This window comes from Malus sylvestris, chromosome 11 (assembly GCF_916048215.2).
Source record: "Malus sylvestris chromosome 11, drMalSylv7.2, whole genome shotgun sequence".
Classification (NCBI taxonomy): domain Eukaryota; kingdom Viridiplantae; phylum Streptophyta; class Magnoliopsida; order Rosales; family Rosaceae; genus Malus; species Malus sylvestris.
Genome location: NC_062270.1, coordinates 4,771,297 through 4,795,088, shown reverse-complemented (window position 1 = coordinate 4,795,088; position 23,792 = coordinate 4,771,297). Strand labels below are relative to the sequence as shown.

Genomic DNA, 23,792 nt, shown 5'->3' with positions numbered 1-23,792 from the left:
GCTAGCTAACTATCCATGGTTGAACAAGAGGCAAGTCTGTCTTTACACTGAAGCCAAGGTGGAAGTCCAATTTATTTAATCAAAGACTTGTTTTATAATTCTTGGGTTAATGATCGTTTGATTATATTAATGCATAGTTGATAACTGATCATCATTGGTTTTAGAGTATGATTGAAGCCTCTGCTCCTAACAGATGTCGTAGTACTTTACTACCCTAAACTCCTCTTTGTACTTGCTCCTACCACCTTCCCAAGACATAGCCAGAAACTTATATAACTAATGCTTTATTAATATAATTTTAGTTAATTAGTGGTTATTATCTCTGGGTACGCATTTGATAGCTGGCATTGTTGCCCAAAAGCTACAATATTTGATGCACATACAAATCTTAGGGATTGGTAGAAAAAATCCAAGTTCAGTTCATTGTATCCAAGTCTCGATCAACCAATTGGAAGAGTTAAGAATCTAAAAAGTGATTCTTTCAGTTCCTTTTATTGCTCTTCATGGATTAATTAGGATTAATGTATTGAAATATTTTGGATTTTCTATACAACATATTGCAAAGCCCAAGATTCATAAATTTTTGTAACCGATGGTATAACATAAATGAAATTTTACACTCAGTACAAAGGTGATGTACTTATGTTTACAATCCTAATAACTAAGAGTAATATTTTACGAGGCAACATTACATGTTATATTAACATTTTTGTAAAAGATGGAGCTCGCTGTGTTTATTTTTTTATCTCATTGGTGTATTTTCCTATACTATCTAGGAAATTAACTTTACATTTATAACTTTTGCTCTAAAGTTAGTGCTTTCATGTTGAACGCTAACCCTAGGAATGCATTGTCCTGTCATGTGTATGGTTTCTAAGTACAATTAGGTAAAATGCCTCGATTATTGGAACTGTCTAGATCATCAAGGATTTTTTTTTTTTTTGGGTCAAAGGGTAATATTTATTACCAACAACAAACTTTATAAACACAAGGGTCCAGAACAAAGCATACACAAAATGGTCCAGAAACTTTACTGTTTATTTCTTAAGGACCATCGATGTTTGTGGTCTGAGGCTCCTAGAGCACTTTCAGTGTAGGAAAGCCATGATAATTGAATCATCCTTACTGAATAGAAATTACTTTTAATAAATAGTAATTGTCTTTTGTATATTCATTCTTAAATTAAATAGTCATGGAAATGGTCAATAAAATATTAGTATTTTTTATGTTCTAAAATAATAATAAAAATATTTTTATTTTTAATTTCGGATATGATTTTTTACCGATCTCGTCATGTCCATGTATCATTATCTGAAAGTACAATGTTTGTGGATAGATTTCAATAAGATTTGTAACCAATTCTGTCGTGCAATGTGTCCTTCCATGTTTAGAATTGTTGAAAATATTGAAATGTGATGTAAGGTGAGAGAAAATGGTAAGGTATTTATAGAAAAAAAATATATATAATTTTTTATTTTTTTTATTTTTTTATTAACTTAATTAAGCTGAACCATTGGATTACAAAAAAAATTGAAATCCAACAATCAAGATTGTGACACGTGTCCCCTTGAAACATTTCTACTTTTTCTTAATTTTTAAAATCGGAACAATCTGTACCATTGATATGGAAATCAAACGGCCCAGATTCACCTGCCACTTAGTGGATTGCAACGCAGGCCCCATCGCCTGAAATCTTGTCGGTAACGCGGCCTCCACTCGCACGCGCCTGATAGAAAATTTTTTATAACGTGGCTGACATCATGCTGATGTCAACCTTGCATCACTCCTCCTCAGAAGCTTAGACCTTGGACTCCCGCCTGCTTTCTTCCACAGGCTCCTTCTTAGCCCAATTGCCCGAATGGGCTGGAGCTAGTTTGTGAGGGAAATGGATTGCAAATGGAGCATGTCCACAGGACAAAAGAGCACGGTGGAAGTGCTCTTAGCAACAACTTGAGGTTTAATTTTAACAATTTGTATTTTGAGTTCACATGAGAAAAGAAAAGGCTAACTTTCAAATATATCACAGCGACCTCTTCTAATATTGAAAAAGAACAACTAGCTAGTCCGTGTGATTGATTTAATTTATTTGATTTAACTTTAAAGATCTCTTAACATGCACCTCTCAAACTGCAGCAATCACAACTCAAGGACCTGTCCACTTCTGCTGTAAACCACTTTATCGAATCAAGCACAAAGTGACATATTATGCACTGTTCCAAATCGAAGTACATGATTTTATTGGAGAGAGCTCAATGAGGGCGAGGAAGAAGTGGAAGCTATGGACATGCATGGTCACTAGTTTTTTAGTGCAACAGTAAAGCACACCAAACAAAGCTTTAATTAAGCATACGAAACCATTATAGATGGGAGAGGTTGCAGAATTTGTAGTTGATATGTTAAGCCCTCCACCATTAACATGATGGTCTTTTATAATTGGAATGTTGCTACCCTTAGGCTCTAGGCTTTCTGGTCCGCCTTCCCATGCCTGGATTAGGCTTTGTTGTTTTCTTTGGTTGTTCTCTGTTCTTTGCCCAGTTAATATTATTCTTTACTTAACAAAAAAAAGAGATATAAACCCAAAACCCAAAAAAAACAAAAGTTGAAAGCAAGATATAAAGTCTAAGTGCAACAGGCCAATACATAAGCCAGCGTCAAGGCTTTAAAGGAGTTATTAAGGGACTGCCTTAGAGAAAGTGGTAATGGAAGCTCAAAGGAGAATTAAGATACACCATATGACCAACTGACCAAACCAATATGTCTTCTTTAGCTTTTTTTTCTTTTATCGGGGCCATAAGTGCAATCGCTTTGAGAAATAATTGTTGAGTTGCGTTACGATTGGTTGTAGGTTGACAATTTTTTACTATTGTTTCATGTGTATATATACACATCACATTAATGCTCAGAGATTCTCTGCGTGAGCGGCATACCTTAGCAAAATCCATAATTGTTATAGAATGAAAATTAGTTTGGAATTGTAAAGAAGCAGAATGGATGAACTTGAGAAGAACAAAAAATAGTATGAAATATTGAGAGAGATTGTTAGACGTAAATGTATTCTTTTCTTTCTTACTTTCTATTGTTTTACAATCCACACTTATATAAGTGTTTCCAAAACTCAATCTTACAGAGTAAGTAAACCTCCTTTTAACTACCTCTTTATGTCAACCGAATATCTCCTTATTCCAACTAACTATATCTCTAACAACCAAGATTCCAACTAATATACCAGCCTTTGTAGTCTCTTGACATGTGGCATTGGTTTAATCATTGATATCCTTTTCACTTGGACCACTATTTTCCACTTCATTCTTCTTACATCCCCCCTCAATCTGATGCTCGATAGCACTGAGCATTAGATTGGCACAATGCTGCTGAAACAAAGGTGCAGACAAACCCTTTGTAAGTATGTCTGCAGACTGATCGGCAAAGGACACATGATGAACTTGAAGATCTCCACGAGTGACCCTCTCCCAAACAAAATGATAGTCTATTTCAATGTGTTTGGACTTAGCATGGAACACAGGATTTGTAGATAGAGCAATAACGGATATATTATCACAATATATCATGGGAGAAGAAGGTAAAGGAATATGCATATCACAGAAGAGCCGTCGAATCCAAGCAAGTTCAGCAGCTGTAATTGCGTGGGCACGATATTCAGCTTCTGTGGAAGATCGAGACACAGTGTGTTGTTTCTTCGACACCCACGAAATAGGGTTTGAACCAAGAAACACAACAAAACTTGAAGTGGATCTCTTGTCATTTGGATCACCTGCCCAATCTGCATCACTATAAGATTGCAGATGTAGTGGTCCTGGTTTGAAATGAATATCATAGGTAGATGTTCCTTTGAGATATCGAATGATTCTCTTTACAGCAATGACATGAGAGACCATAGGATTATGTATAAATTGACAAGCCTGATTAACTGCAAACGCTATGTCAGGTCTTGTAAACGTGAGATACTGAAGTGCACCAACAACACTCCTATATTGCTCAGGACTGTGATAAGGTTGTCCATCATCCTTAAGTAACCTGTGATAGAGTAGATATGGTGTGCTACATGGTTTAGAATATTGTAAATCCACTTTATCAACCAACTCAGTGATGTACTTTATCTGTGATACAAACAAGCCTTCTGATGTATAAGTAATCTGCAATCCCAGAAAGAAATGTAATTGTCCCAAGTCCTTCATTTCAAATTCTTGAGTAAGAGCTTGGACAACTTGACTGATTAATTATGAACTGCTACCAGTGAGAATAACATCATTAGCATATAAGAGCAATAACATTGTCCCATTTGAAAACTGTTGCACAAACAATGAAGGATTTGCAGGAGAGACTTGAAACCCGAGACTTGGTAAAAAACTGGTAAATCTCTCATTCCAGGCTCTGGGAGCCTGTTTTAACCCATATAATGACTTCTGGAGCTTGCACACATAATTTGAAGGATATGTGGCACTTTCAAATCCTAGAGGTTGGGCCATATAAACTTCCTCTTGAAGTATGCCATGTAAAAAGGCATTCTTTACATCGAGTTGTCGAAGAGACCACTTGAATTGAGCAGCCAATGCAAAAATAAGTCTTATAGTTGTAGGTTTGACAACAGGACTGAATGTCTCCATGTAATCAACACCCTCCTCTTAACTATACCTTTGTGCCATAAGTCTAGCTTTATACCTTGACACTGACCCATCTGCATGTTTCTTTATTTTGTAAATCCATTTGCATCCAACTAAGTTCTTATCATGTGGTAATGGAACTAAAGACCAAGTCTTTTGAGAGTGAAGAGCAGCTATTTCCTCATTCATTACAACCTGTCATTTTGAAACTTGAGATGCAGCTTTGAATGTTTTAGGTTCTGAAGCAATAGTAGCAGTAAAAGCTTTCTTTTTTAACACCCCATTTTTAGATCGGGCTTGCATAGGATGTATATTCATTGGTATTGGTAGAACAACACTTAGTTACTCCTACTGAAAGTCAGGATCCACAGGGAAAGGGTGATGTGTTGTGGAGCTGGTTGGATGTATTGCAGGGTCACAATATATATGTGATGGAGGAATATGATTTGTGGGACAAGAAACACATTCTGGAGCACTAGATGCAACTGTTTCCAAAGAATCTGATGCTCTAGATGCATACAATGAATCTGAGGCACTAGATGAATGCATAGGCAAATAGTTTGTAGTTCGAGATTACAATGAATGAGATGAAGGTGTAGATGCTTGATTGGTTAATGTAATGACTGGAGTGACAGATGAGGAATGGATGTGTGCATTGGATTCATTCAATGGAGATGATGCAGAAATCAATTTTGACTGTTGACACATACTGGAAGTGGAATATGGAAAGCTATTTTCATCAAATAAGACATGCCTAGACACCAGAATTTTACCAGTTGCAATGTTAAGACAAATAAACCCCTTATATTGACCTACATATCCCAGAAACACATAAGTTGCAGTTTTAGGTTGAAGTTTAGAAGTGTTGTAAGGTTTTAAGAGTGGAAAACATGCACACCCAAAAACTCTGAGATGTTTAATATCAGGAACTATGCTGTATAGTTTTTGAAATGGTAATTGCATATGTAAAGAAGCACAAGGCATCCTATTAATCAAATAAGAAGTAGTACTACATGCATGAAACCAGAATTGGTATGACACTTTTGCAGTTTGAAGAAGTGTAATTGTTGTTTCTACAATGTGTATGTTTTCTTTCTGCCAATCCATTATGTTCAAGTGTGTCAGGACATGATTTTTGATGTAAAATACCATGATGTGATAGAAATTGTTGAAACTTAATGCTTGTAAATTCACCACCCCCATCAAATTGGAAAACTTTAACTATAGCAGAGAATTGTGTACACAAATAGGCATGAAAATAAGCAAAGGTTGCAAACAATTCTGATTTATTTCTTAATGGAAAAATCCATGTGTATTGAGTACAATCATCTATGAAGGTTACATAATACCTAAATCCTTCATATGAAAGTAAAGGGGCAGGTCCCCATACATCACTATGTATTTTTTCCAATGGTATGACAGATTTGTGTACAGGAAAATCAAATGGTAACTTGGTAAATTTTCCCTCTAAACATGATGTGCAGATCGATGAACATGGTCTATTGATGTAGAGACTTGAGATTGATGTAGAATTGCAGAAGTGATTGTATTGGATGCGTGTCCTAGTCTTTTATGCCATATGCTTGACTGAATTGGTTTTGCAAGAAAATATGAATGTGATGCAGGTAGGGTAGATGATGTCTTCTGTGAAATGTTGAATGGTATAGGGTAATAACCAGCTCTACACAGCCCCTTGAGTAGGATTTTCCTTGTGGATTTATCCTGAATCCCATTAGAAACATCATCACAAATGAATCTGCATCTATTGTCTTTGTAGAGTTAATAGATAGATAACAGGTGTTGTGAAAGTTTTGGAACATGTAAAACATTCCTAAGTGTAAGAAAGTGTTGTGGAATTACCAATTTAGAGGTACCAATATTGGAAATACTCAAACTTGCACCACTTGCAGTGGTAATGGTGTATATGCCCTGATATGGAGTAGATAGCTCCAAGTTTGCCAACTCATATGTCATATGTGATGTAGCACCAGTGTATGCAATCCAAAACTGTTCAGATAGTGCTTATGGTTGATGATTTGCATGCATTGCAGAGAGATGAGCAGTTAGAGGCCTTCCTTGATATGCAAAATTACCCTTGTGATAACATTGAACTGCTGTGTGTCCATATTTCCAGCAAATTTGACATTGAGTAGGGGTAGGACAACTCGAGGTTGAAGTAGTATGCCTTTGAAAACAGTCTGCAGCAACATGGCCCTTTTTATTGCATATTTGACATATAGGAATGTCAGCTGGATGATCTAGGCAGTGAGATTGGTATGGTTTGGGAGTACCAAGAATGCCAGGATTACCATTTGAAAATCAAGGACCAATAGTATATTGAAATCTCCTTTTGCCTTTGCCTCTGAAATTATTCCCTTTATATCCTCCATAGTTAGAATAGCCACCATTGAAATTGTTATATGACCCATGTCCATAACTATGATTAACAGAACTTGATCCTCCATTTGACTTGAATGACTGATCAGAAGAAGACCTTGGTTAATCTTGATCGAGAACAAGAGTTTTCCCTTTATCAGATTGAGTGCTAGCAACCATGGCACTACCAAAAGGCAATCCAGAAGAACTGTCAAAAGATTGCTCAAAGATAACTTCTTCTGCCAATAGTTGAGATCGAAAATCTTTGAGAGAGATACCATTTTCTCTTCCTCTGATCACACATTGAAATGTGTTGAAATCTGCAGATAAACCTTTCAACGCTAAGATGATAATATCATCATCATCATCAAAAATTACCCCAGCTGCAGCAAGATGATCTCTTGCATCTTTGATTTTTTGAAGATAAACAGACACATATTCTAACCCTTTCTTGATGTTATGAAGTTCTGTCTTCATCTAAAAAATTGTAACCTTTGTAACAGCAGAAAATCGTTCGGTGAGATTGAGCCACATCTCACAAGGACTCTTACTCCCAATGATGCAGGACATGGCAGTCGAAGACAGTGTAGCAATAAGCAACTGCATTAATGCACGATCATGCATCTTCCAGACCAGGTATTCATCGTTTTCGACCCCTTCAGCATTCGAATCATTATCAAATCTTTATGAACACTTTCTTGAACCATCCACAAATCCCATGATCCCATGACTTTCCAGAAGCAATCGGACCTGAAAACTCCAAGTAAGATGGTTGGAGTCATCCAATTTCACTGTGACCGAAGTGGAGATTGTGGAGAAAAGATTGGTGATGGGTGATTGAACAATCTGCAGCTGAGCAGCTGTAACCATTTTTGCAAATTCTTGAAGAACACTTTCACTGATGCTTTTAATCAAATAGTTGGTGGGCAGACGAGAAGAAACCAATTTTCTAAGCGCCTTGTATATTTCCTGAACCCAAAATTCACACAGAAATGCAAACTATAGGGTGTAGAAGAGAAAGAAATGTGTTAGAGACTAAGCGGAAGCATCGGATCGATCGGCCGGCGATGATACCATGTAAAGATAGCACAATGGATGAACTTGAGAAGAACAGAAAATAGTATGAAATATTGAGAGAGATTGTTAGATGTAAATGTATTATTTTCTTTCTTACTTTCTATTGTTTTGCAATCCACACTTATATAAGTGTTTCCAAAACTCAATCTTACAGAGTAAGTAAACCTCCTTTTAACTACCTCCTTATGTCAACCGAATATCTCCTTATTCCAACTAACTATATCTCTGACAACCAAGATTCCAATTAATATACCAGCCTTTGTAGTCTCTTGACATGTGGCATTGGTTTAATCATTGATATCCTTTTCACTTGGACCACTATTTTCCACTTCATTCTTCTTACAGGAATGGCTTATTTCAATTGTTTCTACCATTGTCCTATTTAGACTTATCCTTATGTTTTTAACATAAACCCTACCTTGATCCTGTATTAAAAAAATTAAAAAAAAATCTATCGTTGCACCTCAAAAAAACATAAACCCTAAACTCGAGCTCATCCTAAATCCTGAAATAACATTATAGTGAACATCAAAAAGATCAGCACATTGTCGTATTTCCAAAATGACGTGATCGAAATAAGCTGCTGTCCTTTTCCTTCTTATTAGAGAAGCTGCTCGATCTTTTAGGCATACAACTTGAGATCTTTTTCTCACCAGTGCTTAGATACTGCAGATTTTGTCAGCAAATTAAATCGTTATAAAAATTTGATTCCTATTGAATGTGCAGCAGGTGAGATATCTACTGATCTCATCCCTTGCAAGTGAAATAGTATATTTGCACCGTATTTCGTCATGCATGCATGCAGAGATTTAATTGAGTTTAAATCGAAGCATGTCACTGCAACTACCAGTTTAAAGATATGTTGTAAGCTATGGTTCAAGTTTCCGGACAGCACATATACGATTTACATATTGACTGTTGAGCATAAAATTAAGTAGCAAAGATGCAAACTGACCTGCAATAATATGGTGGATTGGGAGCAAATGCTATGATTTTTTTTGGGACATTTTGGATGCAGTCCCTAACTATCAATATTCTTTGATTGAAACCTTGTTAGTTTTTAGTTTTTGATTGAGGTCCTGATATTAATGTAATAATGTAAGTTACTATATTTTTTTAATTAAAAATTAAAAATTGAAATTTGTAATTGTTTATATTAATGAGATTTTAAATAAAACCCATAATTATGGGATTAAAAATAATAAAATATAAATTATTCTCTCTATTATATTGTGTGTGTGTGTATACATATATGTATGGGTACATTAACCAAAATTAACAAAAAAAGTTATTGTACCAAAACATGGATACATTCTCAAATCAACGAAAAAGAATGTACCCATATAAGTTTAAACATGGATTAAAAAATTTGAATGGATTTTATATTAAAAAAGGGTACATTTTACATATAACAAATTGATATATTTGAGAATGGGTACATTTAAGATTAAAAAAATTGAAAAATTATATGAATGGGTACATTTAAGATTAAAAAATTGAGAATCTTTTTATATATAAAAAAAAACTAATAGGTACAAACTTAATTTAATTTAATTTTTTATTATTTTGGAAATGTTTGAATTGAAAATTAATTAGAAGTTTAATAGAGGTGTGAGTATTAAACCCTAAATTAATTACTAATTTTTATATTAAAAAAATTATATAATAAACATGTAAATTCATTATCACATTAATGCTAGGGACTTGAATCAAAATTTAAGAACTAATAAGGTGTTAGTCAATAAACAGTAAAAACTAGGGACCGGATACTAATTTTTCCATTTTTTTTTAAAAGACACTTGGAAATGGGCAGATGAACAATTTGTCAATTTCCAATTCTTTTAAGACTTTTTTTTTTCAGAAACATTAATTATTAATTTGTTACTAATTCACTTGTATCTACACTTATGGTAAGGGTGAAATTTTGCTATAATCCCCATTTTCAGCTTCAGATATTTTTTCAACATATGATAAGTTTAGTTTTTTTGGGTAACCGTCAAACCGCTATAGAGTGTTACAAAATACACAATTTTTCTTGTACTTTGCACTTGTTTGGGCCTGATTTTAATGATTAATATTATCACATACATAAAATATAAGGTTCAAATCGTTATATAACATTGCAGAACGAAAAGGAGATCTGAAAATGTAGAACGAGAATATTCAAATAAGAATGTTGTTAGCATCCCTTGACAATTTTTAGTTCTGTCCTACGTTAAATGTTTCTTATTTTTTAACACACATGGACTTTTTATGTTTCTTAATTGTAACCAATAGAGCCCAAGGTTTGTTCCATAACTCCAGCCCAACTTTTGAGTTGGGAATTGGTAAGCAAAGGGTCAGCCTCAACCAACCCCTCTTGTTTTTTCGGATCACCTGCCCTCTATATACTAAACATGTTGTGGTTGTGGATACCAATTTTAGGTCTAAGGGTTAAAAAATCCAGTTTCATTGAAATTTCAGCAGATAATGATTAGGTCTCCAATATGATTCTTTGATTTCTTTGGTGGTAACTGGGTAGAAAATCTTATATAGAAGGAATGCATTCACAAGAGAAAGTAATGAAAGAATTTTTTAAAATTGTTATAAATAGGCAAAATTTATAGAGAGATAACCTTTACTCGGTGAAGGAACGAAGCAGTTGCAGAGTAATATACCGACACAAGCTTTACTCGGTGAAGGAACGAAGCAGTTGCAGAGTAATATACCGACACAAGCTGTTGCAGAGGAAGTAATGTATATTATTGCTATTAGATATATTTCTCTTTTCTTTCTTCTTCTCATTCACTAATCTTTGCAAAATTGAATTGCTCTATTTATAGAGCTACTTCAATGAAAATTACAAAACATTACTATTTAGCTTATGAGTATATAGTACACATGTGATACTTTACTATACACATTACTATACACATGTGGGCAAACATACCCATCATTTACAACACTCCCCCTTGGATGCCCACATATCAACATCAGTTGCCTCATTAAAACCTTGCTTGGAAAAACCCTGTGGGAAAAAACCATAGCGAAGGAAAAAGAGTACAACTTTACCCGGATGGTGTTGAGCATGCTTAGGTTGCCTCGTTAAAACCTTGATAGGAAAAACCCAGTGGGAAAAATCCTAAGCGAAGGAAAAAGAGTACAACATGCATGTATCATGGATGCTCCCCCTGAATTGTATCTCCCCCTGATTCCGCATTTTTCAAATCTGTAAGCCGACGTAATCCGATTCCCTGTACCAACTTCTGAAATGTGCACTTTGGTAGAGATTTGGTGAACAAGTCTGCTAAATTTTCATTGGAACGGATTTGTCTGACTTCAAGAACTTTAGCCTTCTGAAGCTCATGTGCGCTGAAAAATCTTGGAGATATGTGTTTAGTCTTATCACCTTTGATAAATCCTTCCTTCATTTGGGCGACACAGGCTGCATTATCTTCATGGATGACAGTTGGAGTGTTTGTCTTTGAAGGTAGACCACATGAATTCCGGATGTGATGGATCATTGATCTTAACCAAGAACATTCACGACTTGCTTCATGTAAAGCAATTATTTCCGAATGATTGGAAGATGTTGCAACTAGCGTTTGCTTTGTTGATCGCCATGAAATTGCAGTATCTCCATTAGTGAACACATATCCATTTTGTGAGCGGGCTTTATGCGGATCGGAGAGAAAACCAGCATCTGCGTATCCAACAAGGATTTGTTCATTTGTGGGCTTGTCTGAGTAGAAGAGACCCATATCTGTTGTCCCACGAAGGTATCGTAGAACATCTTTGACTCCCTTCCAATGACGAATTGTTGGAGCAGAGCTGTACCTGGCTAACAAGTTAACTGAAAAAGCTATATCTGGTCTAGTACATTGTGCTAAATACAATAAAGCACCTATTGCGCTCAAATATGGTACTTCTGGACCAAGGACCAGTTCATCATCTTCTTTTGGACGAAATGGATCTTTCTTAATGTCCAAAGAACGAACGACCATTGGGGTGCTAAGTGGATAAGCCTTGTCCATGCTAAATCGCTTCAGTATTTTTTCAATGTAAGCTGATTGATGGACCAAAATTCCACTAACACAATGCTCGATCTGCAGGCCTAGACAATATTTGGTTTTCCCAAGGTCTTTCATTTCAAATTCGTTTTTCAGATATTCAGCAGTTTTGTTGAGCTCTTCGGGGGTTCCAACTAGGTTCATATCATCGACATATACTGCCACTATAGCAAATCCAGTATTTGATTTCTTAATGAACACACAAGGGCAGATGACATTGTTGGCATATCCTTCTTTAATCAAATACTCACTGAGACGATTATACCACATTCGCCCAGATTGTTTCAGCCCATATAGTGATCGCCTTAATTTGATTGAGAACATACCCCGTGGTTTGTTAGTTGCTTCAGGCAACTTAAGTCCTTCTGGGACTTTCATATATATGTCAGTATCTAATTCTCCATATAGATACGCGGTGATGACATCCATAAGTCGCATGTCAAGTTTTTCTGAAATCACCAAACTTATTAAGTAACGAAACGTAATTGCATCCATTACAGGAGAGTATGTCTCTTCATAATCAACTCCAGGTCTTTGTGAAAAACCTTGTGCAACGAGTCGTGCTTTATATCTTGCAATCTCGTTTTTCTCGTTGCGTTTCCTTGTGAATACCCATTTATAACCTACGGGGTTCACACCAGGCGGGGTTTGGACTACTGGTCCAAAAACACTTCGTCTTTCCAAGGATTTTAATTCTGCCTGGATTGCATCTTTCCACTTAGGCCAATCTTGTCTCTGTTTGCATTCATCAACAGAGCGGGGCTCAATATCATCACTTAATATGATTTCAGTGGCTATTGCAAATGCAAACATGTCATCGATGATTATTTCATTTCGATCCCACAATTCATTAGTACATGCATAATTTATGGATATTTCTTTGCTTTCATGTACTTCTGTCTCTTCAGGGACATGTGTCTCATCAAGGACATTTTCTTTTTCTGGAAGTACAGAGTCACGAATTGTGGATTTATCATTCAATTCCTTTTCTTGAATGATATCATTTGGGTTCAATTGGGCCCTCATCTTTCTCTTTCGAGGAGCTGAATCTTTTGAACCTGGGGGTCTACCACGCTTCAGGCGTGCACTGGATGAATCATTCGCTGCCACTTTATTTTGTCCAACAGGGACATCAATTCTTGCAGGTGCGTTTGCAGCTGGTATATATGACTGTGTCACTTTCGAAGCATCATTAAATGCATCTGGCATTTGATTAGCAATACCTTGAAGATGAACGATTCTTTTCACTTCGTTTTCACATTGAGTGCTTCTTGGATCAAAATGAGATAAGGTGGGAACAACCCATGTTAGCTCTTGTCGTTCTTCTGGAACGGTCTTTTCTCCCCCTAACGACGGGAAAATTGTCTCATCAAAATGACAATCAGCAAAACGAGCTGTAAACACATCACCAGTCAAAGGTTCCAAATATCTAATGATAGATGGTGAATCAAAACCCACATAAATTCCCAATCTGCGCTGAGGTCCCATTTTAGTTCGTTGTGGCGGTGCAATAGGCACATAAGCAGCACAACCAAAAACTCGTAAATGTGAAATATTTGGCTGATGTCCAAACACGAGTTGTATTGATGAGTATTGGTGGTTGGCTATGGGTCTCAATCTAACCAATGATGCAGCATGTAATATGGCATGTCCCCATGTAGAAACTGGCAATTTCGTTTTCATGAGCAGAGTGCGGGCTATTAATTGAAGCCGCTTGATAAATGCCTCTGCTAAACCATTTTGAGTATGGACATGAGGAACAGGGTGTTCAACATTAATGCCCAGTGCCATACAGTAATCATCAAAGGTTTGAGACGTAAATTCACCAGCGTTATCAAGTCGAATGGACTTAATGGGATGATCTGGGAACTGTGCTCGCAACTTAATTATCTGAGCAAGAAGTCTCGCAAAAGCTACATTTCGAGTAGACAATAGGCAAACATGTGACCATCGGGTAGATGCATCAACCAAAACCATAAAATATCGAAATGGTCCACAAGGTGGTTGAATAGGTCCACAAATATCCCCTTGAATTCTTTGCAAAAATGATGGGGATTCATCATCAACCTTTAGTTGTGATGGTCTAATTACCAACTTCCCTTGGGAACAAGCCTTGCAAGGATTATCATTCGGGACATTAATGTGTCTGCTCAGTAATGGATGTCCATTAGAGTTGGTAATGATTCTACGCATCATGGTGGATCCTGGATGACCTAGACGGTCATGCCAAAGCATGTAAACCTTTGAATCAATGAACTTCTGGTTCATGACAGTATATGCCTCAACTGTCTTTATGTATGTACAATACAATCCACTCGATAAACCATGCAACTTCTCCAATATACGCTTCTGGGTATCGTTGGAGGTAATGCATAAATATTCCACATTTTCTACACTTTTCGTTTCAAGGTGGTATCCATTTAAACGTATGTCTTTAAAACTCAACAAATTTCGAATGGACCGAGTAGCATATAATGCATTCTTTATAGACAATATTGTTCCATTTGGTAACATAATCTGGGCTTTTCCTGAGCCTTCAATTACATCTGATGGTCCTGATATTGTTGTTACCTTTACTTTTGCAAGTACCAAATTCGAGAAATACTTTCGGTCTCGAAGTATTGAATGCGTGGTTGCGCTATCTGCAAGACAAAAGTCTCCGCCATTGATCTTGTTTTGAGAATAACCATAATTTTTATCCATGATCTCTGAGTAAAGAAAAAGCAGTTTATTCATACTGGAATACTATTTTTATTGAATTGAAAATGCGAGCATTAAACCACAGGTACAAATAACATGAGTACATTAAACATAAATAATTCAATCGGACCCATAAACTTCATTCCCTCTTTCATTAATAAAGTCTGTAGCATCCAGGTGGGTTGTGTTTAACTGTCCTGATAAATTGGTCACTGGATCAGGGGTTTCCATTGGTTTAGCCTGGTCAAGGAAATTGATCTCGACACCCTTTTCCTTGAAGGAGGCTTGATATAGTTCCACCAGATGCTTTGGGGTGCGACAAGTACGCGCCCAATGTCCGTTGCCACCACACCTATGGCAACCTCCTTCATGATTTCTAGGAGTGTTCACATGAGCTTTTCCTTTCTGGCGATTGGTATTTTTAAAGCTCGGGCCTGGATTATACCTTGGAACCTGGTTGTGAAACTGGACACCATGGTTCTTGCTTTTTCCTTTCCACCGACCTTGCTTGTGACCACGTCCTCGTTTGTAATTATTGCCACGGGAGGATATGGTATTTCTTTCAAGGGACGCAACATTCACTTCTGGGAACGGTGCTGATCCAGTAGGTCGGGAATTATGGTTTTTCATGAGAAGCTCATTGTTCTGTTCAGCCACCAAGAGCACAGATATCAGCTGGTTGTATTCAGTGAAGCCTCGCGCTCTATACTGTTGTTGCAGTACCATGTTAGAGGCGTGGAATGTGCTGAAAGTCTTTTCCAATAACATCTCCTCAGTGATAGTATCCCCACAGAGTTTCATCTGAGAGGTAATTCTGAACAACGCCGAATTGTACTCAGCCACTGATTTGAAATCCTGGATCCTTAGGTGAGTCCAGTCATAGCGAGCTTTTGGAAGAATCACCGTTGTCTGGTGATTGTATCTGCTTCTCAAGGCATTCCAAAGGGCTAACGGATCTTCAACCGTTAAGTACTCGCTCTTTAGTGCCTCATCAAGATGGCGACGAATAAAAATCATGGCCTTTGCTCGATCTTGAGAGGATGAACTGCTTTCTTCCTTGATGGTATCTCCAAGATTTGCTGCTTCCAGATGGATCTTGGTATCAAGTACCCATGTAAGGTAATTCTTTCCAGTAATGTCCAGGGCAGCAAAATCAAGCTTTGCCAAGTTTGCCATTTTCTTTTCTGAAAGAAAAATGAGGTGTGTAAGAACTTGCAGTAATATGTGTACTGGAGAAATATATTGTTAGAACTTCTGGTTCTTACAAATTTTTTTGATCTTCAGGCCAAAATGATAAGTACTCGAAACTTCAGGCTCGAGATTTACACAATTAATGAGAAGGGCAATTGTACCGCACCATTCTCATCGAAATAAGTATAGGATGGGTGATTATCCCGCACTACTTTAAACAGCAGGAAAATTTAAATATGTAGAGCAAGGTGGACGATTATACCGCACCACCTAAAATTGCGATAAAATTTAAATATGCAAAGCAGGGTGGACGATTATACCGCACCACCTAAAATTGCAATAAAATTAAATATGCAAAGCAGGGTGGACGATTATACCGCACCACCTAAAATTGCAATAAAATTAAATATGCAAAGCAGGGTGGACGATTATACCGCACCACCTAAAATTGCAATAAAATTAAATATGCAAAGCAGGGTGGACGATTATACCGCACCACCTAAAATTGCAATAAAATTAAATATGCAAAGCAGGATGGACGATTATACCGCACCACCTAAAATTGCAATAAAATTAAATATGCAAAGCAGGATGGGTGATTATTTCACACCACCTAAAATTGCGATAAAATTAAATATGTAAAGCAGGGTGGGTGATTATTTCACACCACCTAAAATTGCGATAAAATTAAATAACGGGAAAATTTAAATATGCAGGATAGAGCGGGCGATTATACCGCTCCACTTAAAATTTGCAGTAAAATTAGATCTGCAGTCCAAGATAGGCGATAGAACCGCACAATCTTGGATTGCATAAATAATCAGTGGGTTAGTAGTCAATATCTACACCAAACAAGAAATCAAAGATATAAGTGACAGTTAGTTGGAGAACTAGAAGTAAACATGGTGCAAACAGTTCTTCGCGAGGGTATACCCAGCAATTGAGGGAGAGGAAGAAGAAGAACAGAAAAAACCTTAGAGGAAACATTTTTTTTTTTTTTCTTTCGGTGAAAGGAAATGAGAAAAAGATTAGAGAGTCGTGCTGATAACGTGTTATAAATAGGCAAAATTTATAGAGAGATAACCTTTACTCGGTGAAGGAACGAAGCAGTTGCAGAGTAATATACCGACACAAGCTTTACTCGGTGAAGGAACGAAGCAGTTGCAGAGTAATATACCGACACAAGCTGTTGCAGAGGAAGTAATGTATATTATTGCTATTAGATATATTTCTCTTTTCTTTCTTCTTCTCATTCACTAATCTTTGCAAAATTGAATTGCTCTATTTATAGAGCTACTTCAATGAAAATTACAAAACATTACTATTTAGCTTATGAGTATATAGTACACATGTGATACTTTACTATACACATTACTATACACATGTGGGCAAACATACCCATCATTTACAACAAAAATGATATATTTGAACGATACTCATCATCTAGTTAAGGTGGAGAGTAAAGTAGTATGAATAGTTAAACTGATCAAACCTCAGAATATTTTCCTTGGTTGTTAAGTTCAAATTACTCTTAGAAGCATTTTTGGATACTTATACAACAATCTTTTCGTGATATAGAACATTTATCTTATCCTCTTCTATGTAGTTACAACGTTGTCATTTAAAAGATTTTTGGTCGTAGTGTAGATATATAACCGAAAAAACAAAAAAGAAAGAGAAGTTCTAAGTTCTACATTGTTGTTTCCCTTACAAACCAAGAGAACCGATGCCTCAACTACACGACGGATAGACGTAAGAAGCATTGCAAAGTTAGTGGAAAATGTCATCCACAAACGAAAACAACACATACCAAGTACCAACACTGTCTTAGCTCCAAATTTCAGAAAACCACCCAAAGGCACATACAGTGAAACAAAATCAGTGACCAATATTTAATCACCATGCACCGCATCATACCTTTCACTCCCACTAACACTAATGCTTTAAGAAAAAGATGGGTTATGGGTGTCTTTCGAAAAATCATAATTTGACACGATTATATAAACATATTTTTTGTGATTTTAGCACATTATGTTTTTATGTGTCAGACTGTGATTTGCATGTAAAGAAGAATGACTTGTGTAAAGGAAAAATTTTAATATGATATGTTCACGTATTGTACATGGGTTGACAACGTAATTGACCTTACTCATTTTTAGGGTACAAGATCAACCACTTCGTCCATAACACGTGGTCTAGTTATACATAGTGGTGTTCTAAAGAAAATATACATAACTTGACATCCATGCCAAGTTTCTACCTTCATCTCCATATATTTTAACTTTCATGGTTCTCAATCCAACACTTTATTTGATGGCCTATAACCCTATAAATCCAAAATATATGTGTTTCTAAAACAAGTTACAAAAATGGCACCCACAACACTCTTTATTATTCTTCTCCTAGTGCACATTTCCAATTCCAACACTTGCGATGCCACAAATCCTGCACCAAAATTCCCAGCAGTTCTAGTGTTTGGCGATTCAACAGTCGACACTGGCAACAACAATTACCTCAAAACATTGTTCAAGGGCAACCATTACCCTTATGGCAAAGATTTCCCTGGCCAAATCCCCACAGGCAGATTCTCCAATGGAAAACTAGTTCCTGACTTTTTGGTCTCCATTTTAAACATCAAGCAAACAGTTCCTCCTTTTCTCAACCCGAGCCTTTCGGATAACGACCTCATCACCGGCGTCTGCTTCGCGTCAGGTGGATCCGGATACGATGATATAACCGCTGCTGGCGCCGGAATCCTAGCGTTTTCGAAGCAGATTGAGTTGTTCAAGGAATATGTAGTGAGAGTTGAGAGGATTTTAGGGGATAAGGAGGCAAAGAAGTTGATTACTAGTTCATTGGTTGTAGTAAGTGCAGGTACTAATGACTTTGGTTTTAATTTCTATGACATTCCCACAAGAAGATTAGAGTTCAACATTAGTGGATACCAAGATTTTCTGCTGAATAAGCTACACATATTTATTGAGGTAAATTCCCATCCCTTTCACGTGCATATTTTCACCTGCGATATTTTTTTTCTTTTGAAAACTTCAATTTGGAAAGGGCTAGCCTTGATGCAACGGAAATGTTGCTCTTTTGTGATTGAAATGGCATGAGTTCGAGTCGTGGAAACAACATATTTGCAAAGTAAGGGTAAGGTTGTGTACGATTAACATTCCTCCTCCCGACAACTCTCGCCAAGTGAGAAGTCTTGTTGTCTTGGGCCGCACTTTTTCAAAACTTGAATTTGGATCTTTCAGAAAAATCTTAAACATGTGAAGCATGCATAGTTACAAGAACCATTCTGTAACATCAGTTTTCCCTTCACACAGTGAAAAGATTATAATATTTATTATATAAGATCACCGCTTTGCAGAAACTTCGCTTAGTCATTCTTTTTCACAAATCATAATCTGACATGTATGCATAAATAATTCATCAAAACTCACCAAATTGAACATTTATGAGCATATATCAAACTGCAATTTGTACGTAAGATGAATAGCTCCTTCCTCATCAAGACCCGAGTATTTTTCGTATTATATTGAACAGGTAGTACTTTGATGTGTTTTTATATCTGTATATATGTAGGAACTGTATGAGCTTGGATGCAGAAAACTGGCAATAGCAGGGCTTCCTCCAGTTGGTTGCCTTCCCATACAAGTTACTGTAAAATTTGGGAAACCAAAAGATGGACGATGTGTAGATGATGAGAATTCAGATTCCCAAATATACAATCAAAAGCTTGTCAAACTATTGTCCAAAATGCAGTCACTGTTGCCAGGGAGCAGAATTGTTTATTTAGATGTCTATGAGCCGTTGATTGACATGATCAACAATCCACATAAATTTGGTAAGAAACATTTATATTAAATTATTTATCTAAGGGGCGGATTTGTAGTACAATTTTTTACACATGTTTTTGTGGAATCCATTTCAATGTATTTTATGATCCGAAGTTTCTATTTTTTTATAACATTATTCATAGATCATTTTCTTGCAAAAAATTAGACAAATCTAAAACCATTAAGACATTCATTGGTAGTGAAGAAAATAAACGAATATGGTTCTGCAAAGACATCCTAAACTCATAATCCAATGGTCATATAGTATCAAATTTTGGTGATTTTTGGTAGACATGATTTTTTAGAGAAGACCTAAAACATAGACAGTTCAGATCATTGAAATACAATATGGGATGGGCCTCACAAAAACGTGTGTAAAAAATTATGACAAAAAGTAATGCTATAGATCATTTTCTTGCAAAAAATAAGACAAATCCAAAACCATTAAGACATTCATTTGTAATGAAGAAAATAGACGAATACGGTTCTGCAAAGACATCCTAAACTCATAATCCAATGATCATATAGTATCAAATTTTGGTGATTTTTGGTAGACATAATTTTTTAGGGCAAACCAGATCATTGAGATACAATACGGGATAGGCCTCACATAAACGTGTGTAAAAAATGATGTAAAAAAATGATGCTATAGATCCGTCCCCTTTATCTAAATTACACTGGTACTATGTCTGCAGAGCATATAGATCCTAATTTCGTAATTTTTTCTTATAAGGTTTTGTGGTAACGAAAAGAGGTTGCTGCGGTACTGGGTTTGTGGAAGCAGGGCCTTTGTGCAATGCACTGACTCCGGTATGCGCCGATGACTCGGAGTACTTGTTTTGGGATAGCATACATCCAACCGAAGCAACTTACCAGTACCTCTCAAAGTACCTAGAGAAGAATGTGCTTCCCAAGTTTGCTTATCGTAATCAATCGCGGCCGTCGATTACTCGGTCCGGCCATCCCTATCGGGCAGATGATCGATACTGATAATGCAGTTCCAGTTCCATACTCCCGTTCGGGGAGCTTTTCAGACGCGAAAAACCGGTTTCCGATCGACATCTTGGCTTCGACGTCTAGTTATCACAGATAGAAATAAAACTGTACTTAAACACAACCAAACATCTAGATTACAAAGCTTTCAATTCATAAACAAAACTTTCTGTAAACTTGTTTTCGATTACATACAAGGCGAATCGTCCCTAGCAGCTTTAGCTTCTTCACTTCCGGCCACCACCAGCGCCGGCGGATCCTCTACTGCCGCGGAACAGGTCATTGATCTTAGCTTCAACGTCCTCAGTAGCATACTTAATGTACTTATCATGCCATCCGATTTCCGGAACATTCGGAAACCTACCGATGAAGCTCTGATACGCTGGCAACAAGATTTTGACAAGCGAAATTATCAAATCGCCTCTGAGCTGATCGTCGAAAACTACCCAATTGGACTGCGTTTTACAGATCTCGTCGAAGTAGATGTTGAACAACTTGAGCTTCTCCTTCATGGACTTGACCGCAGCACTTGGCGCCAATGAGCCGCTATCGAGCTTCAACACTCCAAGCACCTTGTTCCATGAGCTTCTCTGGTAATTCACATGGTACTGCCGGACTTTCGCAGTGTGTTTTCGGATCCAATCATCGCCCAATAGCAATCCCAACTCGCTGTCTTTCGCTTTCTGCACAATGTACCTCCCATTGTTCATCATGAAAACATAGCACAAAGCAGAGTCCCGGTAAATCTTTGACTTGGCTTCCAAATTGCTCTCCAGAAGCTCCATAATCCACGCCATTTGTACGGACATGGACGAGCTTCGGTCATCAACCTTGGGTTGATGAGAGACCGCAGCACTGTCCTCGAAAACCTGCTCGAGGATCTGGCGCGATCGGCAAGCTGCCCGGAGATAATTCATCACATATCGAGTGATTGGATGCAATCCGCCGCCAGGAACTGGAGTTTTCGCAGGGTCGCGACTGATCAGATTCTCCAACTCCATGAAAATGCCTCTGATCGCTTCGCCTAACCTTTTCCAAATCGTAATCGCTTCGTTCCGGAGAAACAAGCAGTACTGATCGGAGAACACTGACTCGAATTCGGGCATCAAATCCCGCAAAGTCTCGAACACGTCGAGAATCCTGAACAATCGCTCTGGCGATCGGCTCCCTATTGCCACCGCGTCGGCGAAATTCAGTATCTGAATAGTCGAGCCTCGGCAAACCTCCATGAACGAGAGGTCCGCGGCGGAGGAGAGGCCGTAGAAGATGCGATCGCAGAGTCGTCGCTCGCTCGGAAACAGAATCCGAAGCGCGACGTTTGCTGATTTGATCCACCGCTCGATTTCGTCCTCCAGGTCCTGCCATGGCGTCTTCTGGACCTCTTCGATGCTCAGCTTCTGCAACCCTAGCCTCGACAAGCTCTCTTCCAGGAACTCTCTCCGGCAGCTGGAGTACACGTGCGAGCACTCCTTTCCGAAACCCGCCGCCACCATCCGCTTCGCGATCTCATGAAGGTCGTTGATGGTTCCAGAAGGAAGCGCGTCGATCACGATGTCGTAGTCGCCAATCGGCTGCGCAACAGGGATCTGGTGTTCCTCACCGTCCCCGATCACCTCCTCTTCTTCTTCATCATCATCTCCGGAGTCAAACGACAACGCGCCATTCGACTCGCCGCGAAACGCCCGAGTCAATTCTCGTGACTCGGCGCCGCGTTCGACCAAGGATCTGAACTCGTCCTCGAGCCGGAACATAGCGTGCTGCATAAGATCCTCGGCGCCCGTCAGGCAGACGCTGACGGACTTGTCGTCGGCCATCGGAGTCCAGTCTCTGATGGTAACGATGAGCTCGTCGATCGAGTCAAGAAACGCCGCGGAATCGGCGGAGTCGGACCAGATTGGGTGGTCAGTGGCCACATACTGCGAGATCTGACGGTCCAGCGACTTCAGCGAAAGCTCGAGAGCAGCACAGCTCCGAGTTCGTTCGTCGTCGGAAGCCAATTTCTCGCGAGAGAACCTACCGTCGAAGTTGGAAAAAATCTGCAAAATATCGTCGGCCATATTATCGTTGTGGCCCAGAGTCTTGGCTATGTGGCGCGCCATAGCCAACAATTTCTCTTCGCCGTTCTCAGCCATTGTACTGCAGTATCAGAGAGTGCCCTCCAAGTGTTTGATTTGATGCCTCGGTGAAGATAAACTTTTAGGGTTGTGAAATTGAGAGGAAAATTGGTTTTAATTTTTGGGATTTTTGGATTTCAGAATTTCAGAATTCCGTTTTGGGTATTAACCAATAAGCAATAAGCCAAAAGCCAGAAGCTAAAAGCACTGAGGGTGGGCAGAAGCAGTTGAATAGTATTATTTAGAGGTTCGCGGAAGGTGATTGGAAAACACGCGGTTTGTGGTGGGGAACGGATGAAGATTGAAGAGGGAAAGAGAAAGGCAGGTTTTCGTCTGGACTTTTTGAATTATTTTGCTTTTTCTAGATTTTCGGGACTGCAAGTTTTTCTATATTTTTCATTCCGAACAAAACAGTATTCTAAATTATTCTAATTTTATATACAGAAAGTTGAGCTTCATTCTCATCAGAATTATTCTAATTTTGAATAGTTAGATTACGGTCCAAGCTTAAACCTAGAAAAAAACGATCGTAATCAACTAACCTAACTCACCAAATGACATTTTACTACTTATGCATAGTTGGATTGCGGTCTGAGCTTAAATGTAGAAAAAATGAGTGATCAACTAATCCAACTCACAAAATAATTTTTTTTCGTTTATGCATTTATATTCTAGTACGAGTTCGATCTCATTAATTTTAAATTAGGTATAAATATAATAGATTGGATAAGAGAGAGTGAGAGGTGGGTGGAGACTAAAGAACGGAGAGAGGGTTGAATGGGTATTTTTTGAGGATTGGACTTTATTTGGATTTGGACAAATGAAGTA

The 23,792-nt window shown here is 37.8% G+C and overlaps 3 protein-coding genes across 3 annotated transcripts; 1 reads left to right on the top strand and 2 right to left on the bottom strand.

Annotated features, from left to right (window-relative positions):
* Nucleotides 1-14,872: 14,872 nt before the first annotated feature.
* On the bottom strand, nucleotides 14,873-17,128 carry LOC126588637 (uncharacterized). The gene is made up of 2 exons (XM_050253740.1): nucleotides 17,100-17,128; nucleotides 14,873-16,008 (listed from the first exon to the last, which is right to left on the bottom strand). The coding sequence occupies exon 2, from the start codon at nucleotides 15,998-16,000 to the stop codon at nucleotides 14,945-14,947; it is 1,056 nt and encodes a 351-aa protein (XP_050109697.1). The 5' UTR covers nucleotides 16,001-16,008; nucleotides 17,100-17,128; the 3' UTR covers nucleotides 14,873-14,944.
* Nucleotides 17,129-18,338: 1,210 nt separating this feature from the next.
* On the top strand, nucleotides 18,339-21,026 carry LOC126589822 (GDSL esterase/lipase At2g30220-like). Its single transcript, XM_050255240.1, has 3 exons — nucleotides 18,339-18,999; nucleotides 19,604-19,865; nucleotides 20,591-21,026. The coding sequence occupies exons 1-3, from the start codon at nucleotides 18,385-18,387 to the stop codon at nucleotides 20,845-20,847; spliced, it is 1,134 nt and encodes a 377-aa protein (XP_050111197.1). The 5' UTR covers nucleotides 18,339-18,384; the 3' UTR covers nucleotides 20,848-21,026.
* Nucleotides 20,950-23,354, bottom strand: LOC126589821 (exocyst complex component EXO70B1-like). The gene has a single exon (XM_050255239.1). The coding sequence runs from the start codon at nucleotides 22,980-22,982 to the stop codon at nucleotides 21,078-21,080; it is 1,905 nt and encodes a 634-aa protein (XP_050111196.1). The 5' UTR covers nucleotides 22,983-23,354; the 3' UTR covers nucleotides 20,950-21,077.
* Nucleotides 23,355-23,792: the final 438 nt, after the last annotated feature.